Genomic DNA, 21130 nt, shown 5'->3' on the forward strand with positions numbered 1-21130 from the left:
GGACAATAACGGCTTCCAACACAGCCTCCTTTCTCATACACTCTGCCTTGCCTATGTTTCCTCTTTCCCATTCCCTTTGTGCTATAAGGTGATCTTATGAGCTTACAACGCTATACAAATAAGTAACAACACATCTTAAGACAGAGACAACTAAAGTCCATTCATTCTAAAATTAAAAGTTAATATTTTCTTTACTTTGAATTTTGTCTGAGACACCCCTACTGGAATTCAACATTTATGCAGGTTGTGTGTAGATGTCTGCAGTTGGCCCAATAATGGTCCATATTACTAATGATATAAAGTTGTCTATAATGTGCACTAATCAGAAGGTTTTCTTTCAGGACAGCAGGTAACCGGAGAGGACGGTTATCAGCAGGAGGATAAACAGGAACACCGAAAGAGGAGATCGAAGAAGACGAACACCCCAACGAAGCTGGACAGTGCTCCAGACGCCCCAGAAGTGCTGAGAAGACCTGGAAGGTAAGCCCCAAACTCCAGAAACTGGAAAAGCGAAGCGTTACCGCTCGGGGGTGGCTGCGCTATGATCTCTCCGGCCTGTCACCGTGCATGCATGCCCCAGTGCATTGGCCATTTTAGTAGTCTGTTATACCCCCAGTTAGGCAACCGCGACAATAACATGCAGGTTTATTTCCTGAGACAGGAAGGCAGCAGAGATTGTATAAAGCAAAAAAGACACACAGAGGACTGTCAGGGCTGCAACTGTCCCCACAGGAATACTATGTTGTTGTGGCTGAAGTTCAGGCCAGCAGCTCCAGCCCCGCCAGCCCAGGTCAGCGAACCCAACGGGGGAGGCTAAAGCCCTCTCAGCCTAACGGTAGTTGCTTGGCTTTTGCTGATACAAGGGCAGGTCTTTCTTCTACCAAACATGGCAATTCATGTCAGCCATATCGTTTTTTTCTGTATGTATCATCGGACATGCCAATACTTGTACATTACATTATACATTTTCAACCACTGCTGCTCTCTTTCAAACCTTGATACCTTGATACCTTTCTAGTCTTCCTCTAGCACTATTTGGCTCTCCTATTTAGTCTCCTATTCCATATCACTGTACCTCACCACCCTTATGTCTGAAGTTGATAACTGTGTTTTATCTATTTTATTGCAGCTCGGGCTGGACTATTCCCATGGTGAACATGGTCAAGACTGATTTGCATATGGCTAGGTCCAAACAGGGGTGGCAAGGGGAGGAAACAAATCAACAGATTTATGCCCAGATCTCCATCCATCAATTGATCTTTTTGCATTTGTCACCCCAAATGACAAATGCAAGAGTAGGGTCAAGAATAATTAGCATTTGGCTGGGACGGACCTGAAATGGCATGGAGAGCAAAAGAATGATGGATTTAGGCCCAGATCTCTGTACTGGGGGTGAATGTTTGACATTCTTCAGTATCCCGTCAATCAATTGTTCTTTTTGCAAACTAAAGTTAGGGTTTAATAAATGTAATAAGGTAACCGAATGTTAATCAATGGGAGAGATAAGCCTTACAACAGTGAAAAACGACTTTAGGTGTTGTTCACTGCCAGGATATGTAAAACTGAAGTACACTTGGCCTACTTTTTAAATATCATGCACCCTGACCTATGAGCCTTCATGGCCTAACCTAGGGGTAACTTATAAGTATTAAAAAGCAAGGTTTAAGTCTGGCAAAACGTCTATTTTGCCAGGTCAATATGGTAGTTTAAAACTGTCCACAAAGGCCGCAGTGCTAGGCCCGAGATATGTGTCAAAATGCTACGTTAATGGGGGGGGGCGCAAGGAGTTCTGCAGGCCCACTAGTAGCATTTAATTTACAGGCTCTCTGTATAGGTAGGTAATTTACTAGAGTAAATTAAATGTGCTAATTCAATGTAGTCCAAATGTTATCATGTTTGAGGGAGAGGGCACAAGCCCTTTAGTACTGGTTAGCAGTGGTAAAGTGCTCAGAGTCTAATGCCAACAAAACTGAGTTCAGGCAACACAAAGGGTGAAGGCAAAAAGTTTGGGGGAATACCACACCGAGGATGGCAGGTTTAACACGTAGACATTTATTTTACACCAATGCCTTCTCAGTTCACATCACCTCCAAGAAATATGCAGCTGCCTCACAGTGTGTAAAAACCTGATGATGTTGAGCTGAGCAAACAACTATAGGGATAGGGCCGGTCCTGATGAAATCAGCTCACTGTTTGTACAATGCAGTTTCTGCCTCAGGTTGGAAATGGTTCTTTCTAGGGTGCTTTCCCACCCGGTTTCCCACTGATCTATGTGCTAGACATAGGACTTTGAGCGCTTTTGACATCGCCATTCAGTGCCAAAGCGCTGTGCTTGTCATATACATACTGATGATTAGTATATATATGATTGGCTGAATTGAGCTAGCTATGAGCCCCTTGTCTAGGTGTAAGACATATTGCTAGGGCATGTGCCACCCACGGAGGTAGTTCTTCAAACGTGCCACAGATTTGCCATGAAGAGGGCTGTGTGTACAGATTACTGTTACTCGGTTTGGCATTTAAAAAGCTACTTGCCAAGGTTCTGCATGTCTCTCGCTATATCAGAGCATTCCCTGGGGAAAGGGTGCACTGTCAGGAAGATGTAGGGCATGTGCACGTTTGCACTACATGCTCTGCTAGTGAATGGCACTGGATGGTGTGTTCAGTATGGTAGGGCCTGCTTCTCGCATTGGATTGACATGAGGGGTCAGTGGACAGGCAATTGAGCTGTATTTCCTATGTGCAGAAGAGTGGCAGTATAGTGTTTGATATCGATGAGTTAGTAATGGCTAATCCTCTTGGGTGGTGCGAGTGGATTCAACATTACTACAGGGGAAACACCACTTTGGAAAAGTGGGCACTTCTGTGCTTGTGACTCTGTGTGCCTATCGCCTATCCACAGCTGGGTGCATGGTGGAACAGCTACATCTGTGCATTGAAAATGCTCCAAAAATTCACCTTCACCACCTCTTGTGAACACTTATATGCTTGTGATATTTTCCCATAGGCAATATGCTGTTTTCTCCATACTGTCTAGCGTGTAAACCGAATTCAAATCATGGTTCTGGTTTGCCTATGTGCATATGCGCTAGAGGTTAAAGTGTAACATGATATATAACATTATTATTCATGTATTTAGAAATGACGTCTTAGTTTATTAATAGTGATGCGCCTCTATTGTACCTATCAGGGTAGAACAGAGATCATGGTCCAGATGATGAGTACTCTTTTTTTTTTTGCTGTGGTATTTTCTATCATTTAAAATAATATTCCAAAGGATGATGAATCTTTTTACAATTTTTGGCCCTACAATCCTTTTTTTAAATAGCTATGCGCTACTATGACACGAAAGCGACAAGGTTGGCATTCTCCTGCCGCATAATTCCAGTTGCCCTGCTTATACCTTGTCATCTGAGCCCTCTTTACTTGGAAGGTCTGAGGTTAACAGCCAGGTTGGGAGCAGGGCAGAGATCCTTTCAAGGGCAGGTGATGCCTTGGTCTTTACAGTGTTAATGAGCAATCATTGTTTCTCCTTTAAAAGGATGAGGAATGCTAAAGTACAGGGGTGGGGTGGGGCAAAGTCCTTTTAGGTCAACGCGCCTGAGTCCTCAGGAGCATGAAAGGTTGGATGGATGGGCCAGGATTTAAACCTATGTCCATGGGTCAAACACACAGCCCTGCAGTGGATGCAGTAGTTCACTGCGCTTTCATACGTGGTATTCTTAGTGTAGCGGTCAGCACCATTTAATTTTATTATTTATTAAATTGTAGGGGGTGACTGGAAAAGAGACATTTTTTTATTAAAATTTGGCCAACTAGAAAATTCTCATTAATATTAAATCAGTATAAGGGATGCTAACCCAAGTATAATATAGTTGTTTTTTAAAAATAAAAGCTGCCAAAATAGCTCTGCCGGCATTATTTTCTTCCCCATCCAACAAGGATGGACTTGGCTTTTGAACCTTTTCACAGTAGATTATCGCACAAAAGGACAACATGCTCGAGGGCTGGATTAAGGCACAAGGAGATAAAGGGATTTGGCAGGATCAGAAGGGCCAAGGCCAGGATTTAAACCCGGGTATGCCTGTTCAAAGATCCGCAGCTCAGTAATTGATGCATCATGTCCTGCTGTAATGTTTGATCTCACACCATGATAAACTACACGAAAATAATACGTTTTGTACTTGGGTATGTCCGCAGAATGCCACGCTGAACCTTTGACAGTAAAACTCGAGCAGATGTAAACCTTAAGCAACTCCACACCACTCCAGTCTTATTACAGACCGTTCTGAGCCGTGATCATGATACAATTTAGATTTTTATATAGGTGTGATCATTCTGTAAACACAAAAAAGGGCATACCTTTGTCATAGAGTTCTTCCATAGCTCGCCAGGTCTCCGCTCTTGCTTCACGACTGCTTTTCCCAGGAATTTGTGCATCAGGCCAGTGCATTAAATACAGATCTAAAATAGCAAACAAACCCAATTAAAAAAAACAGAAATTGGTGCACCAAAAATCAAGGATCTCTTTGTTTTTTCCCCCTTTTTATACTCCTTGCAAAATCCATAGGGAAAAATAGAAACATTGCTAGCTCTGCTTAAGTGAAGTCAGACCTTTGAAAATTCTACACGCATTGTGCATCTAAAGCAATATACATTTCCCAGGCAAGAACTGTATATGTCACATATTGTCTTTGTTTCTAAGTTTTTACATACACTTGTTCGGCACATAGAAATGTCCACATCCTGGTCATACCAGATTATACATTTGTATGACATTATTCCAGATGTGCCTTGGGCATGTGTCCCATGGAGTCTATTTAAACAATGTTATCCATTTTTAAAACAATTATTATCAATCTTATCAACATTGCAAATTAGAAATATTGTGAAATAGGTGCGATAAGTGCAGTATATCTCAGAAATATAATAGTGCAAGCGTCTTTGATCTGCACCACCAGGAGTGCTTGACAGTTTCTTATGTAGAAATTTGGCAAAAACTTGTTACATGCTCAATACATTGTCCTTGGGTGACGCGCCCATTCTCACCAAACAGCATACACCTGCTTGACCGTTCTGGCAGTCAATACCCGCATACAAAGCAGCACCCACAGGTTTAAAAGTTAACCCCACAGATCTACGGCAAATATTGATTTATTAGTTGCAGTTGATACAGACATACTGAAAATTATTTAGCTATAACCACAACCAGATGCATACATTCAGCCATTAAGGCATCAAACTTTTCTGAATCTTTATATTTTTTTATAGCAAGAAATACCCCTGATGCAGAGCATGGGACCGGGAGTAGTGGTTGAAACAGTCACGCTGCTAAAGCTGTCAAGCAAGATGACACCAAAGTTACAGCCAAATTGTATGGCCATAAGGTGCAGTGAGGCAAGAACTGCGTTAAGACAACCTTGCTATAGCTGTGCCAGTCTAATGCCCATATGCCCTGCTTCCTCATTCTCTGCTGGGGGTGGTCTGGGTGCCTCACAGAACCCTTCTACAACTGCCAGAGTACTCCATTACAGGTTAATACTGGCTGTTGCATTTTCCACAGTGGTTTGCTGGCATAGAAGGTGGCTGCTGTTGAAAACTCTCTGGTATTGTAGTCGGAGAGAGTGATGGTCATCATATGCCTAAACACCACTTGTTCACTGGACCACTCAGCACAATGAGCCTCCCTGGCCCTATTAGGATCATCTCCCGATTGACCTCTCCCAGGATGTCAGGGTTTTCTGTTCAATTATTTGATTTGGTTTGGCATTTGTAAAGTGCACTAGCATCAGAAGGGTTTTTGGCAATAAAATACCTTCATTAACAGGAAAGAGACTGAAGAGCAGAACACAATTAATGGGACAAAAAGGCTTTCCTGTAGGCTAACAACCACGGGATCTGTTTCAAGTAGAAGGGAAATCTAAAGAAGCAGCTTCCCATGCGGGACTTATTTATTGCAGGAATTTTCAGGAGGCTCAAGACTTACGAATTAAGTGCTTGAGATGGAACAGTGATGCAAGACAAAACTGATCAGGATGGTAGTAAGATGTTATGTATAGGTTCATGTGGTTTTGAACTAACCATGTTGCTCCAGCGCAAGCCAGTAAAGCTGTCTGCGGGTACCTCAAACATGAATCCACCTTTTGAAGTGATATAGGAGGCGAACTGCTGCATTTTCACCCTTTGGGGCTTCTGATAGGTAACCCCAGTAAGGCCTAAATAGAGGCTGTTGCATTAAGTCCAGTTTAGCGGAAACGTGGGCAGAGTAAATGGTGGCGTTCAACTTTTTTTCAGGACTATACAAGCAGAGCATATCTGAGAATCAGGGGTGGGTGAAATATTCTGTTCCGCCAGCAGAGTTGGTGGAATTTTGGTGACTCTGCATTACTCTTCCCATGTAGAGTTCTGCCCAAATTCCTCCAATCGTCGCGTGACAGAATTATTTCTTGTTTGCATGCCAAAACAGTAAGTTGCCGAGCATGAGCGAGATTTGGCATACCCTAGGGTGGGTTTTGGTCATTGGCAGGACATCCGGCAAGATTCTTCCAACACGGGTGGTCGTGGTCAGAAGGCTGTCTGCTGCTCAAGTAGAAATTCTACTAGAGCAGCAGCAAAATCAACTCGAGGAGCTGCACCCTCTGGCACGCCGCGTGGTGCCATTTGCGCTGATATTTCAGAGTGGAACATCCTCCCAGCGCTAAATAACAGCGCGAGCAGTGTGCCGTGTCCATTTCCGCCTGTTGGCAGAACTCCACGGAATATCATTGAGATTTGTTGTTACTCTGCGGAACTACGCTTAAGCAAATTCCGTGACTACTGAGCATGCAAAGGGTACAATAACTAGCACTACAGTTTATCTGCGGTTTAATTGATAACTCTTCATTCAGAATTACTTCCAAGGGTTTTGCCTTTGGTACAGGAATGGTATGAGTGCCTGACCTAGGGTTCCTTGTCCCTGCCTAAAAGTAGCAGCGTCCTCATATTGGCATTCAGTTTTAACCCCTTTCCTGCGCCGCAAATTCTGCTGTGTCAAATTTGAAGACTAGTCAATTTAAGGCGAAAGCTGCTTTGATTGAAGCAAAAACAACCTATAATCTTTTAACCACAGACAAGTTTATTCTATATTGTTAATCATACTTTTTTTCTTTTTGAGCACACTATTCGTCGTGCATGGAAAATACAAAATACAAAATACAATAGGTATTATATACAAAATATACAAACAGATAGATATACAGTTTCAGACACACTTGGCCATACATTCATACACCATGCATTCACAACAACCAAAAATAGAAAAACAATGAGTCCGAGCATCGGTCAATCAGTTCAATGGAGAATATTTCATTTCATGTTTTGACAATTCTGTTATAGTTGTAATTGTCACAGTCTATGGTCCTCACCATAGAGACTGCGCACAGGATATCTCTTAAGGAACTAGAGGAGATCGAAACTTTAACAAAGGAAATTGAGACCAACCAATTGATCACTGATTCTAAAACTCTTCTGGAGAAAATTGACAAAGAAATACTTGAATTTAAGGACTTTACGGTGACTCAAAAAAACAATAAGTTTGAAGTGGACAAAAAAAACTTTTCATTAGAATCAATCTATCCATACCTTAATAAGGATTTTTTCACACACTCTGATTCACGACGCTACCTACAGGATAACCAAGGACGATCACGTCGAAAATTTCTAACTTTCTCGGACACAACATCTTCCTCTGGAAGTGAACCAGACAATAGCAATCGACCAAATCAAAATAGGGCAGGAAGTCGACCAAATCAGTTCCAACAACAAGCCCAAAATCAGCAGCCTTTTTTAGGACGGGGTCAATCGAAACCCAGAGGCCGAGCCCGGTACACACAACCATGGCAAATGAGGACGCGCCAGAAATCCTACAACAACTAGAACTCTCACCAATTTACAATCTATCCGATAGGACGCTCTCACCAGCAGAAACATCTATCCTAACCAAAGGGCTCAATTTTGTACCATCCAGACCTACGGATTTTACAAGAATGAAACTTGAGACATTGGACTTCTGTCGAAAAATTCGTTTAAAAACCTTTTTTCAAGATGCTATCGAGAACACCCATGAGGAAACCACAGGTCTTAAGAGAAAGTCCACGTTTTGTCCTAAAGGACCCAAAATCCCGAAGGAAGTCTCAACATTCGAAACCACTGTGTTATCAGGTATTTCGTCAATTGAAAAGAAGAAGTCATTTGTGAAGTTTAACCTTTCCAAAGCAGAAAAAGATGCACTAATATCAATGAAGAATGACAACACCATAGTTGTTAAACAGGCCGATAAGGGCGGAGCTGTGGTCCTATGGGACATTAACAAATATAAATTAGAAGTACATCATCAGCTCAATGACCAGAACTGCTATAGACGCATCGGAAAGGACCCCACATTAGAATTAAAGAATCAATTATTTGATATCATCCAAAAAGGTTTTGATGAAGGTCTAATAGGACCAAAGGAGTTAGCATTCCTACAAAATAAAAACCCTAGAACGCCTGTTTTCTATGTGCTCCCCAAATTGCACAAGGACGAAAAAAAACCTCCAGGACGACCAATTATTTCAGGGTGCGAATCTCTGTTTGAACCTATAGCCAAGTATATCGATCATTTCTTGAAACCCTTCATTCAGACCATCCCGGCTCATCTCCAAGATACCACTGCTTTCTTAAACCGCATTTCCACCATCAAATTTGATCAGAACAGACAACTCCTAGTTACACTGGATGTGGTGTCCCTATACACCCAGATACCCCAAGAACAAGCATTGGAAACCTTAACTGTGTTCTTGGATAAAAGGGAAAGACCAGTAAGAGTTCCGACCAAGTTTATACTTGACCTTGCACGGTTTGCATTGCAAAAGAACTTTTTCACATTTGATACTGAATTTTTTTATCAAGTAAAAGGGGTGGCGATGGGCTGCTCCTTTGCCCCGGAGCTAGCTATAATGTTCATGGGGCTATTTGAGGAGAAATTCATTTATCAAACCAATCCTTTTGGCGGCAGCATTACACACTACATGCAATACATTGACGACATATTCATGGTCTGGACAGGAGGACATGATGACTTGGATCAATTCGTATGTTGGCTGAACTCGAGAACGAATGACATCCAATTTTCAGTTTCAGCTTCAAATGAATCTATCAACTTCTTGGACGTTAAAGTGGAACCTTCGGAGGGAGGTTTGAGTACAACATTATTCCGGAAACCTTCCGATAGGAACAAAGCGCTGCATTTTACCAGCAATCACCCTCGCAGTTTAAGACAGAACTTGCCCTACGGGCAATTTTTGAGAATTCACAGAAATTGTTCTAGCAAAGAAGAATACTTTATACATGCTGAACAATTGAAAAATCGACTCATCCAGAGAGGGTACCCAAAAAACTAATAAAAAATTCCCTCAAACGAGCATGGTGGACCCCTCGAGAGACGTTGTTGGAAAAAAGAGTCAAACCAGATGTCAAAAGGATGGTTTGTGTCACCACCTTCGGTCCAGCTGCAAACTTACATAAGAAGCTGATCTTGTCGAACTGGCATTTATTAAAAAACCTGCATGAGGATTTCACAGCACCACCACTTTTTGCTTACAAAAAGGATAAAAGTGTGGCCAACTATGTCGTCAGGGCAGCATTACCAATCACCAGGGCTCCCACATTACACAGCCTCTTTGGATTACCTCCACCTAAAGGACACCACAAGTGCGGGACATGCACTTGTTGTGACGAGACCATTGAGGACTCAGTTTTTACATTCGACAATATACATTGGAAACACGACACCTTTACGAATTGTGAATCTAAAAATGTTGTATATGCAATCATTTGCCCTTGCCCTCTAGTCTACATTGGGAAAACGACACAGGAAATCAGAAATAGGATTACGCAACACAAATCGCGCATCCGAAGGGGGGTGGAAAATGCCCCATTAGTCAACCATTGGACCAAATGCAAGCACGAAAACATTGATTTGCGATGGACAGTTCTGTCTAAAATTGAAAAGGACCCCAGGGGTGGTGACACTGAAGCTAAATTGTCCCAACGTGAAGCTATGCTTATAATGAAATTCAACACCGCTGTGCGGGGACTAAACGAAATTTCTGAAATTTATAAGCCCAATCCTTGAGCTAGTCCACACCAGCTTTTGGTTCGCTCTCCAGCAAAACTGCGCACATGGACTACAAGTCCCAGCAACCCTTGACCTCCATTTCCAACCAGGAAGCACCGAGGCACCATTCCCACTCGACGACACGAGCAGTGTGAACCACGGACACCACCGAAGGACACGCTCCGCTCCCGCATCGGTATGTTGCCTCGCATTCATTTGATTCAACTTGCCCGCGTTCACAACGCCAGCCACCTAACAACCCCTTTTTCGCTCCGCCTTGCAGCAAAGGAGCGGGCGCACAATCACCAGCTGACGGAACAGCGAGCACGAAGCTGTTCACTAACGGGTAAGTCTTCATGTCCCATACCCCTTTCCTGCAGCGCACACGAGCTGAATGAATCATTGCGAAAGGTTAGACACTGTAGTAAATGTAGTCTTTTGTATTGTTTTCCCTCACACAGCGGCTTTGATCACGCCTATTGGGAAATACTATTCCACTTTGGATTTTCACCTGCCTGCCATTGTTTGAGTTCTTAATACTATTGGATTAAGGTAGGGAGCGGCTGTTGAACACAGGGAGTTGATCCCCCCCCCCCTTTTTCTATTCATCGAAACCCTGAATGAATTTGCTTAAGCCACCCTTTCTTATTGTTTCAGAACCATTCCGGTCCTGAGGAGAACCCCCACTTAACTGAAAGGGGTTCGAAACGCGTCGACCAGCTTTCTGTCCCGCATCTGGTCACCAATTTTACGTTGGAACAGTTGTTTGATTTATTTGGTTTAACAAAATAGACTGTGACAATTACAACTATAACAGAATTGTCAAAACATGAAATGAAATATTCTCCATTGAACTGATTGACCGATGCTCGGACTCATTGTTTTTCTATTTTTGGTTGTTGTGAATGCATGGTGTATGAATGTATGGCCAAGTGTGTCTGAAACTGTATATCTATCTGTTTGTATATTTTGTATATAATACCTATTGTATTTTGTATTTTGTATTTTCCATGCACGACGAATAGTGTGCTCAAAAAGAAAAAAAGTATGATTAACAATATAGAATAAACTTGTCTGTGGTTAAAAGATTATAGGTTGTTTTTGCTTCAATCAAAGCAGCTTTCGCCTTAAATTGACTAGTCTTCAAATTTGACATTCCAGTGTTGGCTCTTGTTTTGTTTAATACTATTAGTTGGACTCAGCCATCCTGAGTAATGAGTCAAGGCCCTTCTTGATTCTCTGGCAAATTCTGCTGTGGCGCGGGGGTGGGTAGGGGTGAGCGCGGCGCGCCGGTACTTATGACGGCTCCACGCTGTCATGAGTCACAGGCGGTGTGTGCTCATGACGGCTTGGTGCCGTCATGACCCCCCCCCACTCACTAATTCTGAGTGCATTCAGGTAGCACAAGCCACTCTATGTAAACACACAGGCGCTGACAAGACGTTAGTCCCACAGTGTACTGCCAGAATCAATGCTCCTTCTTAGGACTGTCATTGCGTTAGAAATGGGCGACAGAGGATTACATATGGGCGACAATGAGCCCCAAACAAGGGGAGAGACGTGGTTATCAGGAGTACAGGACAGGGCGAAAGTGGCACTGGAATATTGGGACACACATATAGGGAGGGACATGGACACAATAAACGAGGCAGGGAGACATGGGTAATAGGAAACGGAGATACAGACACCACGCTAAGGAGACGCTGGCTTCAACATAAGTGAAAATGTCCACTCGGACAGGAAGACACAGCCTAGAGCCAAGAGATTTAGCCATCTTGACAAAGAGGCATGGCCTTTACGACAGGCAGTCAGTTTTCTATTTATTTGAATTATCATTGTTGGCCCTTTTACCATTGAACACTAACGCTAGAAGAAAGTAACCGACGTGCCTATATATATATATATATATATATATATATATATATATATATATATATATATATTCATATTTGAATATATCCTAAATTTTGCATCAATGCCAGTAGTACCGGTCAGAGCAGGATACTCCCAAACCAAGGCTATCCCGAGACTTAAGACAATAAAAATGTAACAGACATGTTTGACAAGAGGCCACAGTCCATAAATACCTCATCAGCATATTGGAATTAAATTAATTAAGTGGTAGTACTCGGTAAAGACCAAAGTTCTGAAGGAATCTCAAGGTCTGAAATATCCTTGAAAGTGCAAAGGTACTTCAGTTCGGTGGACTGGAAATGAAGTGTACGTCTCATTTAATGGTGTATTCTTCACTTCTCTTCACAAGATTGTAATCTATGTGTGATCAAAGAACCATGTAGGAGAACTAGGATAATGCACTAATGCGCATTTTTCTGGAATAAACAGAGACCCACCAAGTGTGAATACAGAGGTCAACAGCTCCATGAATGTTTTACACATTATATTGCAATCTTGAGTAATATGCTCGAAGTAATTAATTAGACATACTGCCCATACATTGATCAGCATTGGGATTTCTTTGCTCTTGTTCACAATGTCATAAGAATTTCTTATTAACTGCCTCATTTTGAAAAGCCTGCTGTGTTCACTGTAGATGAAAAGAAAACACTTATCTGACTGCCACACACGTCCCCAAAACAGGTGATTCAACTTGTGTGCTTTGGCGTTATGTTTATTTTGTGGTTTAAAAACACATCTAAGCTAAATCTACTCAAGTATTCTAGTTAATAAGAAAAAAAATGTCAGATCCCCCAGTATGCTAGGCAGGAATGGTCATTATATCCTCTACTGCCCACCCTTTTTAATTAGCCATACAACAAATCATCAAATAACAGGTAACTTTAGATGTCAATAAACAGACATATTTCCAACAGATGTTTAAGGCGACAAAATTGTAAATGAATCACAAACCCAGATGTGATCAATAGTGCTTCTATTGTGCTTAGATTAACATTGTACCAAAAATAATTAAACTACAGAACGAACAATGTAGCTAAAAGAGTGATCCCTCCCAGAAATCGAGTACTTAGGAGTGTAAATTCACTGCCCTGTTATTGAGCCAACAGTGGGAATATGCCACACATTTCCTAACAATTTTACAAAAGACTTACTTTCTTTTTTATTTGAAAACAACTGACAAAATATGCAAACAGAAAAAAATACCTGCTACCTCATGAAGAGAGCGAGAGAAAGTGGTAGGTCAGTGACCATTCATTCATAACATGAGGTGTTGCCTGAAAAGGTTGGTTTGCAGCTACAGTAGGAAAGGTATGGATCCTGTCAGATGTATGCTGGAATAGAGATCCAGGCCTCAATGCATTGCAGAAGGCCTGAATCTCATCTTATCTGTACTGCACTCTCTGTCCCCTAACCTTAGTGATGCTGCACATCTAATGACATCCACCAGAGATTTCATATTGGTCAACACGCAATGAGTGGTGTTGGAGCTGCCTGCCTGATAGATGACACAACATGTCTTGAATATTATGGCGGTAGTAGTGGAAGCCAATGGAGGTGTCCTAGGCTAGATGTGAGTCTGTGATACTTCCATAGACCTTTGATTAAGGAGGTCACACCATGAAAGATGCTCTTGCATATGATATGACGTGTATACCAACTGCCAAGGAAACTCTTTCATCTAAATGGGACATCACTAGCTCATCTAGATTGACTCTAAAATCTATTTCAGTTTTAAAGCCCTTTACTTTGGGGATCAGAGACAGTTAATGTCAGGTGGCGTTTGTTTTGCATGCAATGTCAGCTTTAAAGGGCAGTCTGGCATCCATCTGGAAACCCAGGACTGTGGTGCTGTTTGCAATCTGTAGAGTGAGGCATTTCAATTGGCTGCCAAGAGTCAACCTTACACTTGTTGTTTGCCATTTGTCCCAACGCTGCTCCAATTACCAAAGAGCTGAAGACACCTCTGTATAAACACTATATCATGATGCAGTAAGAGGCCACAAACAAGCTGCCCCTCCTGGCATCCAACGCCTGTGTCTTTGCTTCGGATCTTGTACAGCACTCCTCTGCGTTTGGCCAGGTTTGTTCTACACACATACCATACACATGCATACATACATACATGTGGTGATAAGCAGAACTCCCGGTTTTTGTAAGGCTGAGCTTGCAGGAGGCCTTTAATATCTATGTATCATTTGTGGCAGAACAGTCTTTCAGGCACATTATGCTGTGAACAGGGAGAGACCTCCAGGGTGCGTCTCACCTAAAGGATGCACTGGTCCCGGCTTAGGATAAAGGGATACTGATCCAATCAGATTTCCTTTTCCTGATGAAGAGTATTGATTACAATTTATTTTACCTTACACGTTTCAGAAAACGAGCATGCATTGTTTTTAGGTCGAAGCCTGCATTGCAGGGCATGGCCCTGCTACAGGCAAAGAGATATTGTGAGCAGGGGATTTCAGTATGGCATGAAGCCACGCCCCTTTTTTCCATTGGCAGGCCTCTCTAAACGGAGGCCTGCCATTGAAATGAAATGAAATTGTGTTTTGTAGAGCGCGTTACTACCCGGAGGCCTCGTAGCGCTGTAGAACGGTAGGTTTTGTTGGAGGTTGCTGTCTAGCTTAATGGAAGAGGAGAGTTTTCAAGTTTTTCCTGAACTTTTGTAGGTCGGGTTCACAACGCAGTGTGGGTGGCAGGGAGTTCCAGGCTAGGGCCGCATTCAGTGAGAAGGAGCGTCCATCCCATCTGGCCCGTTTGATTTTCCTGGTTGTGGCCAGAAAAGCTGTGCTAGAGCGAAGTGATCTCAAAGGATGGTAGGGGGTGGCGAGGGAACAGAGGGGCTTTCTTTCACATGGCCTCGTGCATAATGCACATCGCCTTGAATTTTACTCTGGCTTGGATGGGCAGCCAGTGTAATTTTCTCAGGGCGGTGGCTCCTGAATGTCTTCGGGAGAGTCCAAGGAGAAGGCGGGCTGCCGCGTTCTGAGTTACTTGGAGTTTTTTATTGTAAAAAGTATTGTATTGGAAAAAGCTCCTGTTTAGCAGATTTGTCTGCTCTGGATCCCGCCTCTCGAGGACTCCATGACCTGCCTTATGGTAGCACGACAATATTTTCAGAAATATTGCCTTGGCAACCATGAGGCAGGTCAGGGAGTCCTGGAGGGGCGGGATTCAGTATCCGTTTCCGCCCTATTTTTTTTTTTTTTTGTTTGTTTTGTTTGTGCCGTCATTCCTGAGCTTTCCTCGGCGGTGGAGGAGGTAGGGGAGAAATGGTGCTTGTATTGTTTAGGCTATTAGCAATTTTTGATGTCATTTGGGCTATTTTCAGTAGGTTGTTAGTTTGGTTTGGGGTTTTATTCTAAGGAAGATTGGGCTAGTTTATTATCTGTTGCAGTCAGCAACGCACAGGAGCATTAATCCTTTTTGCCTGCGTGCACTATGGCTCCCAGTGTCATACAGGCTCAGATTTCTTTTTTGCAACTGCCATGCGCAATGTGACAAGCTTCGCCACACAAGGGACGACATGAGATGAGTACAGTGCACTGCGCAGTAGCCGGGACACCGGAAGAGTTTGGCCTGTGTGGCATTGAACTTTCGGTGTGGTCCAGGTTTGAGGTTCTGTTTATAAATTTCTAATTGTAAGCGGAGCGCAGTACAAAAGCGGGAGTGTAGGGCAAAAAACGGAATGAAGAAAAGAGGTGTTTGGCGAGCGCATGTGTAATAAATATTAGCATGTCCCTCTTTAAAAGTAAATCGTTAGTAAACTGCTGTTTTTGTTGCGAGGCTAACCTCCTCGATGAAGTGTTTTCCTACGACCAACTCAAGAAGCATTTGTATCGCAGGATAAATGCTTTTTAACTGCTTTTAAGCAGTGGTGCTCCAATATTGTCGTCAGGGTCACATTGTATCACAGGCCTCTTGCAGAGAGGAGGAAGGAGCAGCCTGTGGTTCCGTCCGCACTTGATGATGCAATGCCCTTCCACGGTATTCACCCTGCTGAAGCATTTCAAAGTATGTCCAGACTCCAAATACATAACATCGATCGCCTAGATAAGCATTGCTCTTTCTTGTTTTCTTTCTTATTGGGCAGTGGACGTTGTTTTCATTTGCTGGTCTCACTGTGGTCAACTTTAGGATGATTTTGGTTTCACCTTTATAATCAACCCACACCAAGACACTGGTTTGTTTTACAACCCCCTGCTTCTTGCTTGCTACAGGTAAACAGAGCTGTCACAACTTTCCTCTCTGTGTGGACTGTCGGAAGATGGATTGGGATTACAGAGTAAGAAAAGATTAAACACACTGTCCCCCTGACTTCTACGTCACTAAAATATGAAGTTTTGAAACTTCTACATAGTTTCTAGAAAGCATGTTTGGGAGCATGTATTTATTACGGCGCTATAAACACACTCCTTTCCTTTTCAGCTGTTCAAGGGAGCTTTGTGGGCTTTTTTGTTAATAATTAAGCTTTGTCACTTTCTTTCTGTAGTTGATTTGTTTGGACGAGTTGTAGAATTTATAGAATGTTTTGCTAACACATGTTGCTTTAGGTAAAGAGCCTTGTGGTGCCTGCCTTGCACACACAGTGAAGGTGGGGTGACAAAGGGTGTCTGCTGCCACAGGCCAGGCAGGTGTGTGCCCCGGTATAGACACACAGCAGCACATGAAGTGTCAGAGTTCATAGTATGATGTCTTCAATCAACAGCAGCTTACCACAGACAACGTGGTGAGCTGGCTTCATCATATGTACATTTTACGCATTTTCTGCATTGAGCACCAGGTGTCCGAGGCCACGTTGTCTCCTTCATGTCACCAAGTGATTTTGTCTCTGGGGCGTTTCTTAAAATTGCTCCATCACTTGCAGAATCTGAATAGGGCCCCTCTTGTATTTTATTTTAGAAGTATGGCTGCAGATGTTTGTTTTTTGTTTTTTTATAATGTAAAGCACCTCGACAGAAGCACCACCCTTGAGCAACGTGGTTTAAAATACATAAGTGGTCGCTCAATCCCCACTAGCTCCATTCATACCATGTCACAAAAAGAAAAACGAATTTCTAGCACTAACCACAGCCTATGAGGTAGAGAAAGGCGGATGTGGGAGTGTGCCACTAAGCGCTATAAATAGCAGGAATTCTTATAACTAAATTTAGTTCAACCTTGAAATGATAAAGGCAGAAGATAGGTGAGTGTGCATGTGCACTATAGCAAAGAGGGGTGGGTAACCCAATATACCCTTGCGGGCTCGGGCAAACAATATGTATAGATAAAGATACCAGCAAGGGTTTTACTTTTGTTGAATAATTACAGCGACTAAGATCTATATTACTAAGACTCTTAGACTAAGAACATCAGCTGCTGAAGTTGTTTAATCTCACCTTGTTCTTAGTGAGGGAACCAAAAGAGCTACCCCACTAGCTCTAGGGAAGCAAACAATGCAAAATGAGAAGCAACACAAGAGGTTATATTTAAAAAAAAGGTTTTATTTCAAAAAAGACTTATTTGTTTTCTTCAATTTCATTCAAGAAAACAAATAATAAGTCTTTTTTTTAAACATCATGCACATATTGTGCACTATAGCAGCACACTTATTTTTGAGTCTGACAGAAAATGGACTTTGATATTGGTTCGCAGCCGTCTTCCAATGACGATTTTGTAGTCTCTTCAAATGTTATCACTTTTGGAAATGTAATCTGTATCACTAGGGGCAAAAAGTCTTCTGTTTGTTCCCTTTTTAGGTCTTGCCTGGGGCTTGTAAGACATTTTATTAGCTTATAAGGGGCTTAGATCTCCACCCATTACTTACTGCTGGTTGGCTTCATCTTCGCTCACAAGAGTTTGAGCTATTGGCATTGTAAATGATAATGTCTTTTATTTGTGTATTAATTAGCAAAACTAGTAAATTAAAGGCATTGTAATTTACAATGCCAATAGCTTAAACTCTCGTAAATGCGAGAACTATTGCATTGCAAATGCTTGTTATTAATTGTGTCACAAAAGCCATTCATTGTCAGGGGTTAAGGCATGTTTAATTTTGTAAAAGTTCGTGCAATTCCAACAGACTGAAATTCAGGATTTGGGGGAGGGCGAGGGTCATTCTTTGCCAGACCCTTGTCCGCTGTTTCACGAGAATCTCTTTCGAACTGTTGTTATTTTTCCCCTCTGAAGGTACAGATGAGTGTGATTTAAAAGGACATTCACAGTTTGGAACAGACTATCTTACAGGATAACAGACAGGCACATAAACAGGAACACGAAAGAACTAATTATCTGACATCTGCGTCACTCCCGACCACAACTTTTTGGTGTCTGCTTTAGTTTGTTTATGGACAGGTTTGACAGCCCTCTGACAGACTCAACACATAAATCTAAACCGTGTAAAGGCATTTTCTTTCTACAGAAAAATGTCTTACATCTGCGTTGCAATTAAAAAACCGCATCTGTATACGTTCACTCTCGGAACTACCGTTATTTACTGACATAATGTACGTCTCCAGTCTCGACTTTCTGTACGTCACCATGATTTAAGGCAACTACAGCACAATTACAACTCACAAAGTCTCATTATACTCGAGAAGAATCAACGGTGGACTGACGCTCTCTTTACTCCATCCACGTGTATGCCCGGCTCTAGGGAAAGCCCAACTACCAAAGGGAGAGAAACGGGGCATCTGCAGAGAGGATTTCTCATTTTTCACCCCAACAATGTCAGGATGACTCTGGAGGCCAAATGAAGCCAAACTGAACAGCCAGCTCAACTTGTGTCCTCTTCCACAGTTGAACTGTGCGCCAGGACTTTCTGAATAATCAAAGCGGCCCCCGTATTATGGCCTCGGTCTGTGATAGGAATGCGCAGCAGCAGCAGGAGTGAGTTGCTAAGGTTTGATCTGGTGCGGCGAGTACCGAACTAATTCCAAATGCTGTTGTGTTTTTCTAAACTGTAATAAAATTGTACATACTTATTCTTCTAGGTCATGGGTACTCGCAAAGATTCCCCCGGGGACCACAAAGTACTGTTTGTGGTTTCCCGAGGGCCGCACCGATGCCAGCAGGGGCGGGTCAGAGTGTTGAAAGGTGGGCTAGGGGGGCGCAAAGCAGATGCATAATAAAGTTAAGTTGTCTAGAAAACATTATTTGCCTCTTTTCCTTTAGTTTAGTTAACCTGCAAATAAAGTATGTCCATTTCACAGCTTCCTAAATGTTCCTGCTCTGTCAAGTGAACAACAGGCCAGTGCTTCTGTTCACCAGGGGGCGGCACTTAAAGTTCAGGAGGGCCGCATGCAGCCCCTGGCCATACTTTGAGTATCCCTGTTCTAGGCAATGCATTGATCTGAGCAATCTGCATGAGCTCAAAATGCCACTGAAGGGCTCTCCCGGAAATCGATTGGCTCCTGACCCTCATGTGAGATAGCACTTTGACAATTACTAGGACAGGAGTGAAAGCGATGTGAAAGCCTTTCAGGGATTGGCCAAGGCTTGGTGGGAAATCTCCTGTATATCAATTCTATTTCAAAAGCAGGATATATCTGACAGGACTCTACTAAGCAGCTGCGGTAGAGGTTTGACTAAGAGATGGTCAAGTGCTTGGTACATCTCTTGGCAACGGCAGATGACATCCACTGTGCCTGTCCAATGGCGGAGCAGCTCATACCACGCTGGTGTGCTCCGCGCAGTCTCACAATTTTGCACCCATCTTTCTGCAGGTGTCTGCTAGATCTAAATTTGTACCAACATATCAACACAAGTTCGCCCAAGGTTGTTGAGAACAGGCCAATGGTTCACACTCCTCTACTGCTTACCTATCAGATCCCAGAGAGGATTGTCAAGGCCTGTAACACCCGAATACGAAATCAAGACTAAGATTAGATAATGACACTGATTTCTTTGCTATTGTGGGTTCCCTGCCAAACTGCTGTCCTAACTTGGACCCATCATTTTATTATTTGCCCTACGTCTGACCTATGTATCCTGTAGACCTAAGTCCAGTGTCAATCAGCTGTGCACACTTCATTGTACTAATGCATTACCCCGTGTTCATCCTCTAATCTGTACTCTGTCTGGGTACACCTGCCAAAACCTTTTCCAAGCCACTAGAAAAGAGGCTTTAGCCCTTTCCAGTGCATCAGTGGGGCTATCCCAGTAAATCATTCTCTTGGGATCAGTATGACAAGAAGGTCTCAAAAAAGATTTTGTTTAAAGTGGAACAAACGTTCTTAGATTGTTTTATTAAAAAACAACAGCAACAACCACCAACGTTCAGCACAGGACCGTACCCCTTATGACTCAGGGGCCAGGATCCTGCATCCAAGATGTGATCAGTTCTGAATGCAACTTAAATCTTATTGCTCGGCCACTGAATGTAAGAAAAAGCTAAGGTGTTCATTATCAGTGAGACGGAAATGGTGATGAGTGGGAAAAAAGAATTCCAGTAAGCAAGCAAATCTTCAACTCTGCATCAATAAACACAGGAAGATGCATCGGTAATGCCAGGTGTTGGACCGGACATCCTAGGCATGGTCTGCCTTCAATCCTCCGGGTTTACTGGCCGTAGGACTCTGCTAACTGGTGCTAAAGTGCTTGTGCTCTCTGCCTGAAACATTGTAACATTGGCTTACACCCTATTGGCAATTTCATTTACTAGTTAAGCCCCTAATAAAGTGGTGCTACCTGTACCAAGGGCTTGTAAATTAAATGTGACTTGTGAGCCTGCAGAACTGATTGTGCCATCTGCTTAAGTAGCCTTTAAACATCTATCATACCTGCCTTTGAAGCCTCTGTGAGCTGTCTTAAACTACTATTTCGACCTGGCAAACTGAACCTTTTAAAAGGGCCAAACCTTTTTAGGTTGAGCCTAGAGTCGGCGTGCATGCACTGCTCTGTGAGGCATGCTGTAATCCCTCAGCGGAGTCTCAACACGCCCACCACTTTTTCATTGGCTACTTGGTCTGATGTTTCAACTTCCATTGATTTCATTAGTTAACAGTCCGCATATGTCCAGCTTTGTGACTGATTTGTTAATACTCTGGCGAGTGGCCCTGCTACATGGATCCTTTCATTAGTGGCCATATGTTTTGTTTC

The 21130-nt window shown here is 42.7% G+C and overlaps 1 protein-coding gene across 4 annotated transcripts in view; it reads right to left on the reverse strand.

Annotated features, from left to right (window-relative positions):
• Positions 1-21130, reverse strand: part of LOC147747627 (putative oxidoreductase ZK1290.5) — a 775562-nt gene that overhangs the window by 368586 nt on the left and 385846 nt on the right. For all 4 annotated transcript variants that reach the window (XM_086954359.1, XM_086954367.1, XM_086954345.1 and 1 more), the window contains exon 3: positions 4363-4464. In XM_086954359.1, coding sequence (XP_086810485.1) covers positions 4363-4464 — 102 coding nt within the window. The remainder of the gene's footprint in view (positions 1-4362; positions 4465-21130) is intronic.

Source organism: Lissotriton vulgaris, chromosome 1_1 (genome assembly GCF_964263255.1).
Source record: "Lissotriton vulgaris chromosome 1_1, aLisVul1.2, whole genome shotgun sequence".
Classification (NCBI taxonomy): domain Eukaryota; kingdom Metazoa; phylum Chordata; class Amphibia; order Caudata; family Salamandridae; genus Lissotriton; species Lissotriton vulgaris.